The 19279-nt window shown below is 37.9% G+C and overlaps 1 protein-coding gene and 1 non-coding gene across 2 annotated transcripts in view; one reads left to right on the forward strand and one right to left on the reverse strand.

The window, feature by feature from the left end:
- Nucleotides 1–19279, reverse strand: part of Cntnap3c (contactin associated protein like 3C) — a 142513-nt gene that overhangs the window by 27541 nt on the left and 95693 nt on the right. The window contains exons 8-11 of the mRNA XM_027409612.2: nucleotides 16363–16506; nucleotides 15109–15280; nucleotides 11817–11923; nucleotides 2505–2624 (exon numbers count right to left, since the gene is read on the reverse strand). Coding sequence (XP_027265413.1) covers nucleotides 2505–2624; nucleotides 11817–11923; nucleotides 15109–15280; nucleotides 16363–16506 — 543 coding nt within the window. The remainder of the gene's footprint in view (nucleotides 1–2504; nucleotides 2625–11816; nucleotides 11924–15108; nucleotides 15281–16362; nucleotides 16507–19279) is intronic.
- On the forward strand, nucleotides 17218–17324 carry LOC113831369. Its single transcript, XR_003484289.1, has one exon. It is a non-coding gene; the product is annotated as a U6 spliceosomal RNA (small nuclear RNA).

Raw genomic sequence — 19279 nt, forward strand, 5'->3', positions numbered from 1 at the left:
AACACAAGAATGAGGCCAAATGATGTGTGAATACTTTATTTTCTCTTTTTTAAAATGGTATTTTCCTTATTTGTGTGTCTGTTGATTTCACTAGATAAATTAAAGGAAGATGCATCTGGAGAGAGTGTGTGTGTGTGTGTGTGTGTGTGTGTGTGTGTGTGTGTGTGTGTGTGTGTGTGTTCCTCCCTCCCACAGCACTGGATCTACTGGTGCTGGGATCTGAACTCAGGTTTTTTTACTAACTGAGCTATCATCTAGGCCTACATCTCAGTAATTCTAATAGCTTGATTGTCAGATATTCATGAGACAAGTTTAAGAGTTTTATTATTCTTAACAAAACAAAATTGGTAGATGCCAGAGGAACAAAACCCAAGGTCTTCTGGCCTCTACACAAATGTGTATTTACAAGCATATGCACCTATACACACAAATGCATCTGTATCCACACAAATACAAACATGTTCTCAATATACTTAATTTTATAAGTTTTAAAAACTTAAATTACTTTTTTGTTAGCTAACTACCCAACATTATCATGTTTCTCTTATCAACTAAATCAATATAAAGGAGATATATTGGGTAGTAAAGGTAGTCATGTGTTATTTATTTATTGGCCATGGGCATGGTTTGGTGATCTTGAATAGTTGACTTAATTGTTGGTCAGTTTAATAAATTTTCAGTCTTGAATTGTTTAAATGTAATAGAAAATATCCTTGGAACAGAGAAGGGGAGGACTGGGACTCTAGTTGTAAAACTGCCTTTCTGAAGAATAAAATGGTAATCTGGGGACATAATGAGATATGGATTATTATTTACATATTTTCACCTAAATCATTGCTGCTGTTGATAACATAGTCAGCAAGATCAGAAAGTATAGGAATTGTTCCCAGTGATCCACAATTTCTTTTAATAAACATTAAGAATTTTGGAACTAGGACAGAATGTGAAGAAGCAGCTAAATTTTGTGGAAGTATAGCATATTCTAGTGTGCTTAAAGTGGTTCTTAGCAATCTCTTCTAGAAGCATGAAGAAAGTTTTCTCTCTTATTAACCACGAGAAGCTGGTCAAACTTGTAACAGAAAGTGTTCACAATGATGGGGTTTCCCCAGAAGTTTTAACTCTCAGACTTATTCCCTCTGAGTCTCTAGAAGTGTGCCTCCACTTGAACTTTGATATCTCTACCCTGGCACTTGTTTCTGTGGAGTCTGCCGCTCTTGGTTATCTGTTCAGCCCACCTTCTGTCTGTATCTGCCTCTTTGTCTCTTCCATTTGAAGGTCAATGGTTTTCTCTGTGACTTCATTTCTCTTATGGATCTAGGAATAGTAGTTAAGTTTTCATTTTGTTTAGCCCTTTACTGAGTAAAACATCAATATAATTTCTAGGCTCTTTAGCATGCCTGACAGAAGACACTGGTTTTTGAAAGCTCTCACCACATATCCATTTTCAAATATCTGGAACTATTTTGACTACTGAGCTTTAAAAGTTGCTATTGCCTTATTTGTATGTCTTGAAATTATTTTATTGGCTATAAGCAGTGCAACCTCTAGCTTCCTCATCTTTAAATTTATGATGTTCAAGATTTTTCTTGGTTTGATCTTTCTAGGTGCTTTGATTTTGCTAGGATTACTTTATGGAACTGACTTGACTGAAGACAATATATGGTACAAATGGCTCCTGGGAAAAGTTGCATTTTGTTTCTATTTTGTTTGGCTGTTTTCATCAGGGACTTCTGGTGATAATTAGTATCTTCAGCACATTTATGCACAGGTGGCTCGGAATCATCTGAATTTCCCTTGTTTTAATGTTCTTTGGCACTCACATATTTTCATTTGTCTGTTTTCCCTCCCCCTTGATTTTTGATGACCCATTTGGTTACTGGCCAATTTGTGAAACTTGAGAACATTTTCTAAGCATGTTAAATGAGAACTATTTGTTTCAGATTTCTTCTTTCTAGAAAGCTGAAAATGATGGGTGAAAGCAAATTTCTGTAAAAATTTAATTATCATGTAATCTTCCATAATCAAGCTGTGTTCATTTGTAATAATATCTAAACCAACTGTAGTTTATAATATCAAGAAAATCAAATCTCCTTGATGTTGATAAAAATTACATGCCTTGCATATCATTAAATTTTCTAAGGTATACATAAATTCTACTATTTATATGCTATTTCCTAGCACTTTTAGCAATTAGCATTTTTGTTTTAAACTGTAAAAATATGTAAATCTTATAATCAAACCTTTATATTTATTGTAATACATATGAACATTTGATTGTGAGAAGTGTAGGGACAATAAGGATGACCTGGCATGGCCTTTGATTTTGCTATGTAAAATTTTATTTACAAAAAATTAACAAATACCTGTGCAGTATTTCTATTCAACATGATACAACTACCAAACTTTATTTCTATGTAGTATTGTCAACTAAGTAGATTTTTGAATCTACTCTGATTCTGATTTTATGTGTAGCTGATATACAAATCTAAAGACTGTTAACATACCCGTCATATTGCAGTATACAAGGAATGGTGCCAGTGGTCCACTTCCATCTGCATCAATGTAGTAAGCCCCTGAAGGGCTCCCTCTGTGCCTGTGGGCTTCACAAGACTGTTCATAGATGGCTGTGGGAAATACCAGGCATCAGAAATGCAGTGACCCCTCAATATTTTCAATTACTGTCCAAAAGGCTTCCATTTCTAAATTATAGATACATGAACTATATGATTCAACATTGTTTTCATTAATATATGTCGCATTATATCTGATAAGACAAATATTAAATTTTAAAATTAAGGGAGAAAAAGAAGAATATTATCAAATTAAGCAAGAAATTAGAAAGAAGGAAATTGGCAGAAGGAAATTATCAAGTTAAGATAAATTTATGTTCAATTTTGCTAGATGCTACTAAATATTTGTTATATATTTCTATTTTTAGTAAAAAGAAAATAGTGCGCCAGTTATTAAAAATAAAGTTGGCCTAGTAGATAAGAGCACCGGGACCTAGATAAAAATCCAGGTATTGCTGAACATTCCTATAAGCCCAATGTTGTATAGGGTGGAGGTGGGAGGGCCAATGAGGCTTGCTGGCCACCAACCTAACTCTAGGTTCAGTGAGAGACCCTGTCTCAAGGAAATAAGTTAGAGAGAGACAGAGCAGACACCCAACATCCTCTTCTGGTTTTTGTGGGTATCCTTTCATAGAAGAGAGAGAGAGAGTTCGTGAATGCATGTACACACACCCCCCCCCCACACACACACCCACTCATACATGATGGAGGTTACACTGGGAATGAAAGTCATTTGGTAAAATATAGGGATTGCAATTCCTCTGTGTACATGTTTTCTTTCTTTTGCTTTTAAGTTAAGGATGAATATTTTGAAGCACAATATTAAAGACTTAGGAGGCTTTCTAGAGAAATTGCAGCTCCCAATCTTACATGCTGTTGATTCATGGTTCTGTTCAAACACGTGGCAACTATTCTTCAGAACCAACTACTAAAAGTAAAGGAGGAAATTTTACTCTAACTGTAATAACTTAAAATTTGGCAAATATTACTTATAACCTACCTAGGTAATATGGTATTATCCAAGAAATACACTGTAATAAACCTTTAAAATAATTCAGTATGATATCATTTGCTTTAAATGAACATTCTTAAAGACATAAATGCAACTTATAAATTAGCATTAAAAACAATTTAGTTGATTCTAAAAGGAAACCTTATTAAGCATTTGGCAAATGAAAAATCATGAGAGAAAACAGGAGAGAAAAGATTTTCATGAAAATATCTTTATATGTTGTTCATTTATTGCATGTAATTGAACATTTTCATTGTGCATATACATATCTTAGCTAGATATGGGATTCTTAACTTTCATCTTAAATTCTAAGACAGATCAGCAAGGTGACATGCTGACTGACAGGAAAACCTGTTCAGTGAGGCTGAGAAAGCATATGGATCCTTGGAGAAGGTACTTGATCATTGTCAATCATAGTAGTTCCTTTCACTAGAGCCTCAGAGGTCAGGCTTTTGTTGTATCAACAAGCTCAGTCTGGCCTTTGGGGACAAATCAACTAAGCAAACGAAATGTGACAGAACATATTGTAAAGGCAATGGGTTACATTTATATCATTATCGGAAGTACAGATTTACATTGAATTTCCTGCATTTGCTTTCATAAATTAATTCAAAAGTACTTTAAAATTTTCAAGGAAAGTAAAGGAAAGCAACAAAAAATGTGTAATATTGGCTCAAAAAAACTAAAATGGGTTCAGGTGATCACCATCAATTTACCTAAGATTTGTCGACATTTGGACTGGGCTGCAAGCAAGTCCATTTGCCTTGGAACAGCATTAACTTTACCGACCTTCTGAAGAACAACTCTTTCTCCCAAACTACCCAGAGACCTCTGTGACTGTTACCAGACTCTTTCTTACAAAATTATAGCATCAATCATAATTTCTACTAAGAAGAGATAATTTCCAAACTTTTTTGGTTTAAGGTTGAACATACAATTGGCATTTAATAGAATCTTGGAATGCATTTTCAAGATTGCTTTTTTGGATTGCAGTCCAAATTGTTCTCACATAAATGCAATTTTCTTTTATCTTGATTAGGCTGATTTTATTCTTGGATTTTAAGAAAATCCAAAGGAAAGGTATGGGAGCTGTTTTTCTCCCATTTCATAAAATAGAATATTTAGAGAACTGTTTCTTTTTTAAAAATTGTGTGTGCATGTGTGCCTACGCATGTGTACATGCACATCTATGTGCATGTACATACAAGACAGAGAGCAACTTCAGATGTACTTACCTTAGGTACTGTTATTCTTTTACGCTGCAGCTGTGGGTGTAAAGAAAGGAAACTACAGATGAACAACCCACATAGAGTTTATTTACAGGAAGAGGGGGGAGGATGGGGTTGGAATGTCAGCCAACCCGAGGAGACAGAGAGAGTGTTTAGCAGATAGATAGAAAAAGGCCTGTACATAGGGTAACTCCTTCCATCTTCTGGTTTGCTGACAGAAGTTAGATAAATCCCGCAAAACTTCGGGGTCTAGAGTCCCATTTGGGGGCCAGTGAGACTGGTTCTCTAAGGAGTACCTGGGCCATTTTTTTCGTACTGAGATAAGTGAGTCTGGATGCCTTAACAAATGGCATGAGGTGTAAGGGTTTTAAGTTTTCTAGAAGACATCCCAGTGGAGTGGATGGGCTTATCTCCTTCATTGCTTATTTCCCATGGGTGAAAAAGTTAAAAACCGGTAAAAGCCCCTCTCTGAATGCTCGTCAGCTCATGGGGGGTACCCTGATACTTATGCTGCCACTCAGCTCACCTGGACTGTCTTACCTCAGGGCTTCCGGGACAGTCCACACCTTTTTGGTTAGGCCCTGGCTTCTGACCTGCTCTTTCTCTCTTTCCCCAAATCCAAGTTCATAGAGTATGTAGATGATATTTTACTTTGTAGCCCCTCCTTGGAAGTTAGTCGGACTGACACCTCCACTCTCCTAAATTTCCTATCTGGCAGGGGTTACAGACTCACCTTCTAAGGTTCAATTGTCTACTCCTCAGGTCACCTACTTGGGACTAACCATTACCCCAACCCACAAAGCTATTACTGTAGACAGAAAAAACCTAATCGAGTCTCTTGCAGTTCCTTCTACTAAAGAGGAGATTTTATCATTTCTAGGACTAGCTGGCTTCTTACGCTCCTGGATCCCCTCTTGCCCTCCCCCTGTATGAGGCAGCTCTCGGATCTCCACATGAACTTCTCCTTAACCCTGTTACTAAGCCCTTTCAGAGACTTAAACAGGCCCTTCTTGAGGCCCCAGCCTTTCATCTACCAGACTTAACTCGTCGTTTTTCCCTCTATGTAACAGAAAAAGACGAATTTGCCCTTGGAGTTCTAGGTCACCAGCTGGGACCTTCCTTTGCACCTGTAGAATCTGTCGGAGAAGCTAGACCTGACTACTCAAGGATGGGCATCCTGCATATGTGCTTTAGAAGCTGCTGAGCTCCTTATCTGTGAGTCAAAGAAATTAACCTTTGGGTCACCCATCACTGTCTTCTCCCACCACAACCTGTCTCATCTCCTAACCTACAGAGGCTTACAATCTCTACCTCTTTCCCGAGTTCTTTCCCTCTAGGTGGCATTAGTAGAAGATGCCACACTTACTTTCCAATCTTGCCCACCCCTTAATATCTCAAATCTTCTATCTCAACCTAATACTAACTGTTCTCCAGCTCATTCCTGCATTGAAACCTTGGAGGAACTATTGCCCCAGCCCCTTCACACATACAGGAGGACACACTACCTCAGGCCACCTATACCTGGCACACAGATGGCAGCTCCTTTTTATATGAGGGGACCCGTAAAGCAGGCTATGGCATAGTGTCAGATACCAGGGGGGGTGGAAGCACGGGCACTTCCTGCCCACACTACTAACCAACAGGCTGAATTAATAGCCCTCACCTGTGCCTTCCAATTGGCACAGGGACATTCTCTAAATGTTTACACAGACTCTAAATATGCTTTTCATATCCTCCTGTTCCATGCAGCTATTTGGAAGGAACGTGGGCTACTTACTACAAGAGGAGAATCCATAGCTAACTCAGGTTATATTATGGCCATGCTAAAGGCCTCTCACCTCCCTAAAGCTATAGGGATTATTCATTGCCGGTCACATCAGACTGACAGCTCTGTTATCTCTAGGGGCAACAACCGGGCTGATGAAGCAGCTAGGGCTGCAGCCCTCTGAGGCCCAGATCTACCTCACCCACCACAGAAAGTTCATACACTGCAGCCCACATCCTCACAGCCACCTCCTGACATTTAACAAATTCTATCCTACTTACACCAGCTCTTCCACCCTAACAATAAGGCTCTTTCTCTGTTTGTCAAGGCTCACCTCCAACCTACTTCTGAGGACTTTAATTTCTTAAAAACTATCACTGCCTCTTGTAAAATCTGTCAGATGTCAGACTCTAACTCCAGGTATCGTAGCTCCCCTTTTCCCACCCACCAGGCTAGGGGCTCTCTCCCAGGGACTGACTGGCAACTTGACTTTACCCACATGCCCACAGTCAGGCGAGTTAAATACCTCCTGGCACTAGTGGATACTTTCTCAGGGTGAGTAGAGGTGTTTCCTACTACTAACAAGAAAGCTCAGCAGTCTCTGACATCCTTCTCAGGGAAATTATTCCCCGGTTTGGGATTCCAGCCTTTCTTCAGTCAGACAATGGTCCTGAGTTTACCTCTCAGATCTCTCAAACCCTGCCTAAAGCGCTCAATATTCCTTGGCATTTTCATATTCCATATCACCCCCAGTCCTCAGGGAAGGTAGAGCGAACTAACCATTCTTTAAAGAGGGTTCTTGTTAAAATGTCATGGGAACTTCACCTTGACTGGGTAAAGCTTCTGCCTCTGGTCCTTTTCAGGCTTAGGGCTCTCCCTAAACAACCGCTTTTCATTTCACCCTTTGAACTCATGTATGGGCAGCAGGCTCAAACACCTGGCCTCTCACCTAAACTCTCACCTTTCCCTGATCACTTGCTTATACCTTTACTTCATCATCTCCATTCCCTCCTATGGGAATTTGCTGACCACTCTCTGTCTCCTCTTGGGTTAGCTGACAATCCAACCTCATCCTCCCCCCTTTTCCTGTAAATAAACTCCACGTGGGTTGTTTATCCATAGTTTCCTTTCTTTACACCTGAAGCTGCAGCATAAAAGAATAACAGGTACCCACAGTCTACTTTTCTTGAGACAGGGTTTCTAGTTGGCCTGGGAATCACCAAATAGGCCTGATTGGTTGGTCAGTGAGTTCCAGGGCTCCTATTTAGTACTGAAATTACAAGCACAGGATACCATGCCCAGCGTTTTACATTGGTTCTGAAAACTGAACTCAATTCTTCCTGCTTACAGGGCAAATACTAAACTAAATGAGCCATCCCCTCAGCCAATAAAACTGCTTTTTGTTTGTAGTTTGCAAAAAATAAATTTTAACTCTGAACAATTTTAAGGTAAACAATATCAATTGTCATCCAAGAATGGCCCCAGTGCAAACTGCTCAAATCAGCAGTGTTCTTTCAATAAAATTTATTGATTGGAACATAAATCAGATGGATTGCCATTTTGTCACTACTTTTCCATTTGTGTGCATTTTGTTGTGTAAGTACCTATATGTGTCCAACAAGATTTATACTCATAGTTAGTTTTGGGTTGTAGGCATAGCTAGAGAACAAGTGTCAAGGAGAATGATTAAAATTTTTGTTTCTCTGAGTCCCTTGACTTTTTAAATGACAAAGTATACATGGATTAGCTGTATGGCTATCCAAAACAAAAATGACCACTTATGAATACGTCTCAGACTACTAAGTGTTTGCTGAAATCCTACTTCACTTGGTATATATATTTGAAAACCTTAATCACTAAAACAGGTAATTATCAAGAATATGATTAGATCATGTTAAAAATTAAATATTTCCCTTTTCGACCTTTTGATATTTTTAGAGTTATATTTTTATGCCATGCATAGCAAGACTAGTTCATGAACTGCAGTGTATAAGGGAAGATGCTGGGTATGGAAGAAGATACAAAGGAGTTAAGGAAAATATCAGGGCTTGATGTTCAAGATTATGCTTAGAGAATAGAAGTCTTATGGAAGTAGAAGAGCTAATCCCCATGGCAGGTCATACAAAAAAAGTGAAGTGTCTATAGAAATAGAAGTCATTCTAACCCCAAAATGCATATTTGACAAGTCAAGATGCAGGGGGGTTGGGGTAGATTGTCTTCTCCCTTGAAAGGCTCATGTAGAACTCCATTGCTGGGAGCCCACAGTTCTTTTCTAATTTCAGTTGTGTCTCTAAGTGGAGATATAGCAATCCATACTCTGACTCCCCACTATAGTTCTTTAAAAAAAAGTAAGGTAAATCTCATGGAGCTGTGAAAAGATTTTGGTAGGCACTTAGTGTGAGTGAGTAGCAGGTAGAACTGAGGATTTGATGTCTGTGGCGGTTTGAATAAGAATGGTTCCCATAAGCTCAGATGTTTAATTGCTTAGCCATCAGGGAGTAGCTCTACTTGGGAGAGACTAGGATGTGTGGCCTCATTGGAGTAGATGCAGTCTTTTGGAGGAAGTGTGTCACTGGTGTGGGCTTTGAGCTTTCAAGGATTCAAGACAGTGGCTTTTTCATTTCCTTCTGTGTGATGATCCAGATGTAGAACTCTCAGCACCATGTCTATGTGTCACTACCATGCTGATAAAGGACTAAAACTTTGAAACTGTAACCAAACCCCAACTAAATGCTTCCTCTTATAAGAGTTGCCATGGTCATGGTGTCTCTTTACAGCAAAAGAATACTGACTGAGACAATGTCTTGAACCACTTCCATAAAGACTTCAGATGAGTGAATTGTTCCTAAGGACAAATTCTTAGAAACATCATGAAAATGTATGGGGTTATCTGTAATTCCCAGAACAAAGCTTTACCTATGTTAAAGATTCTATAAGGCTAACTGATTAACTGTAGAAAGTTGGAATGCTGCAGATAAAGTGCCAGTGTCCAAATCATCGTGGGTAATCTTTAGTCTCTAATAGCTGTTTTTCCTTACCTGGTGAGTATTAGGTAAAATTGGAATGCCACTAACTTCCATTTTCTTCAAAGCTAACAATGTTATCAGGTGACATTTGAAACCTTTAGCGGAGACAGCCACTTTGCTAAATCCACCTATCTGATGTTTCCAAAAATATGTTTGAAAAATTCCTTGATTTATGATTTCTTTTGTTCTACAACTATAAAAACATTCACAAAACTGTTTCCTTATTGGAACATGTTATTTGGAGACAAACTGACTCTGATTCCTGGGCCATGGCCACTTGTATCTAGTTCAAGAATAAGCTATCTCCTATTCCCTTTGAGATGAGGGATTTTTTTATTGGTAACAGAAAGAAAAAAAATTTATTTCATTTTATGTTTATGGGTGTTTTCCCTGTACATATATCTATGCACCACATATATATTTGGTGCTTCAAGAGGTCAGAAGAGGGAATTTAATTCCCTGGAACTGGAATTGTGGATGGCTGTGAGAAGCCACATGTGTGCTTTGAATTAAACACAGGTCCTCTAGAAGAGCAGCTAGTGCTCTTAGTCACTGAGCCATCTTTCCAGCACAAGAAAAATATCTTAAAAGTAAAAGAAAATATTAAAATAAGTAGAAAATGAGGTTTTAGCTTCTTCCATGTTCTAATTATAGACAATCTGGCGGTTAATAAAATAATCTGGACTTTAAACTAAGCAGCGTGATTCTTCAGTAAAGACAGACTACTTTAATATTTTTTTTCTTAAACTTATTTTTTATTTATTTTGTGTGTTGAAGAGTATGTTCCACACTGTGTGTGTAAAGGTCAGAAGATGACTTGTATGTTGGTTCCCTCCTTCTTCCATGTGGGTTCCAGAAAACACCTTTACCCACTGAGTCATCTGGAAAGCCCAAGGTAGATGATTTTTAATAAGGAGAGACACTATCAAATGCCATCTTCTAGAAATTTCACATTACTATGTCCATCAAAAGCACAAGAGAAGTTGATTAAAACAGACTGTTGAGATCAGACTATACCTTCTCTAGCCACTCCATTCTGTGTGTACAGTGTCTTTATAGGCTGTGCCTTGCCTAGGAAGGATCCATTTCATAAGCATCTTTGGGCTTTGCCCTCAAATACAACACAGAGGCAGAGCGACTCTAGCCCTAACCCAATACTCTAACCCTAACTCTTGAATTCAAATGCAGAGGCAGGATTACTCTGAACCTTGGTGTTCATGTACGTAAAGTAATATCACCTGTCCAGCACTACTCCTATAAGTAAAAAGGTACCACAACTGTGGGGGACCCCCTGGGAGTCTGCTTTTCTTCTCTTATCTAGGGTTGACCCTCAGTACCTTTGGGGAGCTACTGGCTGCCTTGTGGCTAGTGCTATTTCCTCATTTTCCCTCCTGCTGATAGGCCTGTTTACAAATATGCAGATTATATAAGTTAACTCCCCTCTAAATAAAATTGGCATTCTTCTTTCAAGAGTGACTGGCTGTTTTGTCTTTATTTTTGATTTTTCAAGACAGGGTTTCTCTGTGTATCTTTGTAGACCAGGCTGGCCTTGAACTCACAGAGATCCATCTGCCTCTGCCTCCTGAGTGCTGGGATTAAAGGCGTGTGTCACTACATCCAGTTTACAATTTATTTTATGAGATGAGGTTTCCCATTCAACCTTGAAATCTCCAATTTGGTTAGGCTGACTGGCAAGCAGCCCCAGGGATCCTTTTGTCTGTGTCTCCCTAGTACTGACATTTCAGGAAAACTGTCATGGAGTTGGGAATCTCACTTCTTCATGCTTGCATATCAAGCACTTTCCTACCCAAGCCACCTCCCTGTCCTGTGTCTTATTTTACTGGACTTATTTTGTTATGTTTGACAAAGTTCACTTTTACTTTACTGAGTATTGTATGTGCATTCTCTTGCTGCCTTAGTATTAGGTGAGGTTAGGTGCTGAGTCTGTAGCTCAGTGGCACAGCATTTGTCAATCATGCACAAGGCTTAGGTTTAATCTGCAGCATCAAAAAGCAAATATATAAATAAACAATAAATAAGTGCTTAAAATAAACCAGACATTAGTTGGGTACTGCAATGCTTATTCTGATATGTCTGTATGCTTAAAGATGTGCAGATAAACATAACTAATGAACAATGGAACAAAATTATCAAAATAGATAATGAAAGAACAATGAAATCACAAAGACTTGGGGACTGAATTGTGAAGCTTACGGGAATGGCAGGTTGCTCCAGTGTAGCCTGTGCCCTCACAGTCACAGGAGAAGGTGTCCCATGACTGGGAACATCCACCCCCATGCTCACAGTAGCTAGGTAAACACCTATAAGAAAACAAACACAATTGCTATACCCCTTGGCTAATCATTATGAAACAAATACAACAGTGGATTTGTTACGATAAATCTTTCGGCCAAAACCGCCTGAGCCCTACCGCCACGTGTGCGCTTTACGCCAGCCGCCTGCCTGAGATAGGGCCCCAATTAATGCACAGAGAGACTTGTATTAGATACAATGCTGCTTGGCCAATGACTAGGATTCTTATCTGTTAGCTCAGTCTTAATTATCATAAATCTATATATTTTATAAGGCTTATCTTATAGAGGATGCCTTTCGCTGACACCCTCTTGCTAGTGGCTCACATGGTACCGTTGGAGGAGGACGGGGAAAAAAGGGGACACTTCCTGTTTCCTTTGCTTAAATATGAGTCTCCTTGCTATGTCACTTCCTGCCTGGATCACCACTTCTCTACTACATTTCCAGAATCCTCTTTGACTCCTAGCCCTGTCTAACTTGCTGTCTCATTGGCCAAACAGTATTTTATTCAATAATCAATAAGATAAACATACAAAGAAGTACATTCCCCATCATCTCTTTTCTGTCTAAATAAAAAGAAGGATAACTTATCTTTTATAATAACTGAAGAAAACTATAACCATAACTATCTGTCTTCAACTCTATCAAAGACCACAGAAGGATAATATATATACTCTAGAATTGACAGAGAAGGAGGTGTTCAGGCTTGGACACCTCTTTCAGATGACTTTAAGGTTTAGTTAAAATAGATAGTTAGGATGTGACATAAGCAGATTGTTGTATCTTCTTATATTTCACCTTTATGATTGTTAATTTTGGATACTTAACAATTAGGAGTGTGCCTGACCACACCTGCGAGGGCATGGTCAGGATGGCATAGAGTGAGAGTTTCAGGTGGCTGGGTTTTGCTTTTGGTTTCACCTTTTCGGCTTGCTGTACAGACTGCTGCCACACCAGCTGGCTAGGTCGCTCTGTAAGTAAGGCTTTTCCCTATTAAATACCCTTATATTTCTACTTGGCTCCATATTGGTAATTTTCCACTTTATGGATTTATGTGGATTTGTAGCATATATAGAAAATTCAGCCTGACTAGTGAGTGCCGAGTCTGCCATCAATATTTATAATAATAATAATAATAATAATAATAATAATAATAATAATTTTAGATAATGAGTTTTGATGCATATGACAGCTGAATTTTCAACAAACCTTATTTTTCCATCCATAATATCAAAACACTACAATATCTGGTTAGAAAAATTTATTTTATACATAAAGTAAAATTTATTAAAGTTCAATTACTACAATGTGGAAATTTTTAAAGAAAGGACCAGCAAGAGAGAAGGAAAGAAAGGACAGGAAAGTTTTCTATATTATGGCAACATACTTGAAAATTATTGAGTAATTTTTAAAGGCATATTGTTTCAATTGGCTTTTAAAAGACAATGCTGTTAAGATGTCAGCACTATTCAGATCTGCCTAATCTCATCTCAATGACTTTTTGTTTTCTTTTTTGCAAATTTGAGAAAATCTGCTCTAAAATTTAGAAGAGTCACAAGGAACAGCCAAAACAACCAGGAAAAAAAGAACAAAGGGAGAACTGGATGTAAACATAGCATGTCTTGTGAGTCATTGGTAAGATCTAAAAATTAAAAATTTTAAAAAATATAAATAATCCTAAGGCAGTTAATCAAAAATGGGACACCACATAAAATTTTGTTTATTTATCAGGAATTCATAAACATTTGTCAATAATCTTACATGAATGTTATCAATTCCCCAATAAAAAGACAGACTGACAAAAAATGATATCTAAATAATAACTTGCAAGTGGAGAAGAATCACACACTTATCACTGCTAGCTGATAGCTTTCATTACTCACAAGTATGCCTGTCAGACACCTCCTATGAGTTGTACTGACTGCTGAGTTGGGGGCTGCACCTTGCCTGGCAAGCAGGCTGATTGATTGGTTAGCCCATGGCCAGAGCCTTCCCAGCATACTTTCCTGTGACCAGTGCCTGGGGTCCCCTAGTGGATGCAGTCTTGGGACTATTTCAAAAATTCAAATTCCATAGGCAATCATGAGAGTAACTAGAGCAACTTCTTATACAATGCTCCTTCTCTTACAATTAATTATCCTTTCCCACAAAGCAATTTGTTGTTCACAGGGGAAAATTATTCTGTGCTAAATTAAGTTCCTATAAGTGATTTTTTCATTCGGTAGGAATTATGTTCTTTTAATACATTAACTGGCATGATTATAAACTAAAACTAGCTTAGCAGGTTATTGCACATTTAATGTTTAAAGTAGTAAGACTAACTCTTCTCCACAAAGTAGAGATGCCCCTAGAAGCCAGAAGAGGGTGTCAGTCTGGTATTGGAGTTACAGATGGTTGTGAGTTGCCATATGAATTCTGGGAATTGAATTCAGGTCCTCTGGACGAGTAGCCAGTGCTCTTAACTGCTGCATCTCTACAGTCCAACATTTTTTAACACAGGGTTTATTTGTATGTGTGTGTGATTACATTCACCATTTGGAGCAGTGGAATATATCTGCATCTGGAATATAAGTGCACCTGGAGCTGGAATTAAAGGTGGTTGTGAGCTGCCAGACATGGGTGCTGGGAACTGAACTTGGATTCTCTCTAAGACCAGTATGCATTCTTAACAGCAGAGCCATCACTACAGCCACACGGAATTGTAGGGGGCCGTTTCCTGCATTCTCCATTACAATAATGGTGCCTGAAGACACCAAGATGTAAATTACTTCACAGGCGCTGGGTAATCTCCATTCCTTTGATCTCTGCCTATCCCGTGGCTCATTTGGCCTGAGGAGCTGAAGCCATTCATAGGGTAACACGTCCCAGGCGGCTGCTTGCCAGCCTTTATTAGGGATGGGTTTCTTGGTTCAGAGTCTCCGCTCTGGTAAGCTTATGCTCTCCCCAACTCTCAAGATGCATTAAAGCTTGTCTGCAGAAGGATCCGAGTGTCCTGCGTGTGATTTCTTGCCGGCGAGAACATACAGTGCGCGGGACACGGAATGTATCTCCTCATGCAGGTATGTCATCTGAAAATATGTTAACATACTGAGAGATGTGGAGTTTTTCTAATTGTTGTTGTAGATGTGGCTATTTTATTTTTAGCTTTAACCTTGAAAAGAGACATGCTAAAATGATCCAGCAAGGCTCTTACCTGTCTATGATGCCACAGGAGTCTATCTGGAGATCTCTGAAGGCCCCCAGCACTCCCTGCTGTACTGCATTAGGATCCACTACTTTGTCACCAATAGAAATGAGTCCCAGGCATCCCTGGAAGCCTCCAAAAGAACTTTCACACCCAAAGCTAGAGCTCTTGTTGGGACAGCCTGAGTATGAGACACAAAGTCAGGAGAAAATCAGGGACCATGACAGAACTGTTTCTGCTTATTGGCATCTTTGAGGAATGAACTTTGACCTGACCTGACACAGTGACAGCCCTCATTGGAAGAGGTGGTAATCTAAGGACACAAGTTAGAACTGACCAAAGTTAAAATAATACTAGAATTGAATATTTCAAAAACTGGAATAAATTAACATAAAAAATTAAATGAAAAATTTTCATAGCCAGAACTGTTGCACATCCAAGTACAGTTTGGCTTCTTTTTTAGATCTTGTCAAAATATTAATAAATTTTAGCATCATTTTGTATATGTGAAAGAAATGAAAATGAAGTTAAAATAAGAATAGTTTAAATCAGAGGTCACACTTGATTTAAGAAATGATAATTTTTTTTAAAAAAAGAGATGATAATTTCCTGAATCGTGAAAAATACTATCTATAAACTGCATCTGGGTACTCTAAAATATATTTAATTTACCTAAAACATGTTAAATATCCACCCAATTGTGTTTTGTATGTTATCATGTATGTGTGTTTGAGACTATTTAAAAAATATTTTGTGTTCTGACTTGATAGAAATATTTATTTTATTCTTGCATTAATTTTTGAAATCAAGTTCTTTAATCATGTGTTAACCAAAGACTATATTCTAATTTAACACCAAAAATATCAGGAGGTACCACATGCTTAGAATATATGGTAGTAAATAAAAGTCAGCAGTTTGGATATTCCATGAATATAAAGAAATAAAACAGATATTTGGTTATTTCTGATACTATAAGTAAAATATTAAGTTTTCTCTACATTGTATTAAGCTACAATGTAGTTTCCTTTAATATTAAGTAGAGTTAAGAAATACTGAAATAGCAAACTAAGCTTTCTACAGATATTCTTTCTAGTATTGGAAATAATATTTTTGTTCTAAAAAAGCAAATATTTCTATAGAACAAAGAAATAAACTACTTCTTAGTATTCAGTTGACTTAAGTATGATAAGAAATCTATGATGAAAGGCAGTGAAGATTAAATGGCTCACTGTCTGTCAGTGTGGTAGAATTGCCTTTGCTTACCTCCAAAATAGTAAGTATCTCCTGAATGATTCCACACAGACACCAGAGTTTGAGCAGAGAAGTTGTCATCTACCACAAGGCTTAGATGGCTCCCCTTAGCAGACAAGAAAACTGAGTGCCACAGCCCATCATTCATTACAGCACCTAGAAATACAACTAATTACAGACAACTAAATTTTGGAAAGTGTAGTCACTTATTCAGACCACTCAATAAGTAAGAGAAAAGCATGTTTTATGTGCAGATAGATTACTGAGGAAAACAAATTAGCCATTTTTCTGCAATGAGATGAATTAACTTATTATGACAACACCTGAGGAAACACTGCTACCTCTAAAGAATCCTTGCAGAAAATGATGATAATACACTTAAAGCCTCACCTTAAATTTAATTATACATACATACATATATATTTATATATATATATGTGTGTGTGTGTGTGTGTGTGTGTGTGTGTGTGTGTGTGCGCGCGCGCACACGCGCGAGTGCATGCACACACGCGGGCACGCATATGTTAAAAGTCTTTACCAATGGAGTTTAAAATGCACTTTAGTTCAGTCCTCAAATGCAAAATTTACTGGCATCAGTGAATCTAAGAAAAATAAATTACTTTGAAGAGTTAGAAGAATGAATGTAAAAACTTGAGACAAGGGCAATTGTGAAGGGTTTTGAATGGGAGAGAAAGGTCACTGAGCTCCTCATGGTGGGGGGAGGGTGGAATAGCATTCAGGCAAGCACTGTGCCTTTCACCAAAAAAGCTATTTCATGGCTGTTAATTACAGAAAACTGACAGAAGGGCAAAGTGATTTTTGTCCACATAAATGAAAATTATTATCCCTGTTAAGACACAATTGGTTGTGTTTGCTTCGGCAGCACATATACTAAAATTGGAAAGATACAGGGAAGATTGGCATGCCCCCTGTGCAAGGATGACACGCAAACTCGTAAAGCATTCCATATTTTTAAATATGGGACACTGTGAAAACACCAAACCTAAGGATAATAGTTATAGAAGAAGCTGAAGAAACCTAATTCAAAGATGCAGAAAACATATTCAACAAAATCATAGAAGAAAACTTTGCCAACCTAAAGAGAGACATGCCAATGAAAGTAAAGAAGCCTACAGAACACCAAATAGAGTGGACCACAAAAGAAAGTCCCCTCATCACATAATAATTAAAACACCAAACTTACAGAATAAAGAAAAATATTAAGAGCAACAAGGGAAAAAGGCCAAGTAACATATAAAGGCAAACCTATCAGAATTACACCAGATTTCTCCATGGAGACTCTGAAAGCCAGAATGACCTGGATAGATATTCTACCAACTCTGAGAGAACAGAGATGCTAGCCCAGACTACTTTACCCAGCAAAGCTTTCAGTCACTACAAATGGAGAAAACAAGATATTCCACAACAAAACCAGATTTAAACAATATGTAACCACTAATCCAGCCCTACAGAAAGTACTGGAAGGAAAACTCCAACCTAAGGAAATTAACTACACTCACATAAACATAGGCAATAGATAATCCCACTCTACAAAAACACAAGATAAAAGGCAGGGTAAACCCACATACAACTACCAACAACAAATCAAAAACAAACAAGAATAAACACTCAATGGACCTTAATTTCTCTCAATATTAATGGTCTTAACTCGCCTATAAAAAGACACAGGCTAACAGATTGGATATGAAGACAGAATCCATTCTTCTGCTGCATACAAAAAACACACCTCAAATTCAAAGACAGACATTACCTCAGAGTAAAGGGCTGGGAAAAGATATTCCAATCAAATGGACCCAAGAAATGAGCTGGGGTAGCTATCCTAGTATCTAACAAGTTAGACTTCAAACTAAAATCAATCAAAAGAGATGAAGAAGGTCATTTCATATTCATCATAGGAAAAATCCATCATGAAGAAGTCTTAATTCTAAACACCTATGCCCCAAATATAAAGGCATCAGCATTTGTAAAAGAAACATTACTAAAACTCAAATCACAAATAAGTCCTCACACAGTTATAGTGGGAGGCTTCAACAACCCCACTCTCACCACTGGACAGGACCACCAGACAGAAACTTAACAAAGAGACAAAGGAAATAACAGAAGTTTTGACCCAATTGGGATAAACAGACATCTATAGAACTTTCTATCCAAACACAAAAGAATATACTTTCTTTTCAGCATCACATGGAACCTTCTCAAAAATCGACCACTTACTCGGCAACATAGCAAACCTCAACAGGTACAAAAATTAGAATAATCCCCTGTGTCTTATCAGGCCACCATGCTTTAAAGTTAGAAATCAAAAACAAAACAAAGTGCAGAAAATCTACCAACTCATGGAAATTGAACAACATGCAATTGCACCATTCCTGGGTCAAGGAAGAAATAAAGAAAGAAATGAAAGACTTCCTAGAATTCAATGAAAATGTAGACACAACATACCCAAACTTATGGGACACTTTGAAAGCAGTACTAAGAGGAAAGTTCATAGCTCTAAGTGCTCGCATGAAGAAACTAGAGAATAGCCACACCACAGAGTTGACATCATAGCTGAAAGCTCTAGAACAAATGGAAGCAAATACACCCCGGAGGAGCAGATGCCAGGAAATAATCAAACTGAGGGCAGAAATCAATAAAGTCAAAACAAAGAAAATAATTCAAAGAATCACTATAACAAAGAGTTAGTTCTTCGAGAAAATCAACAAGATAGACAAACCATTACCCAAACTAACAAAAAGGCAGAGAGAGAACATGCAAATTAACAAAATCAGAAAGGAGAAGGGGGACATAACAACGGACACTGAGGAAATCCAAAGAATCTTCAGGTCATACTTTGAAAACCTGTACTCCACAAAATTTGAAAATTTAACAGAAATGGACAATTTTCTGGACAGTTATTACTTACCAA

This window comes from Cricetulus griseus, chromosome 3 (assembly GCF_003668045.3).
Source record: "Cricetulus griseus strain 17A/GY chromosome 3, alternate assembly CriGri-PICRH-1.0, whole genome shotgun sequence".
Lineage (NCBI taxonomy): Eukaryota > Metazoa > Chordata > Mammalia > Rodentia > Cricetidae > Cricetulus > Cricetulus griseus.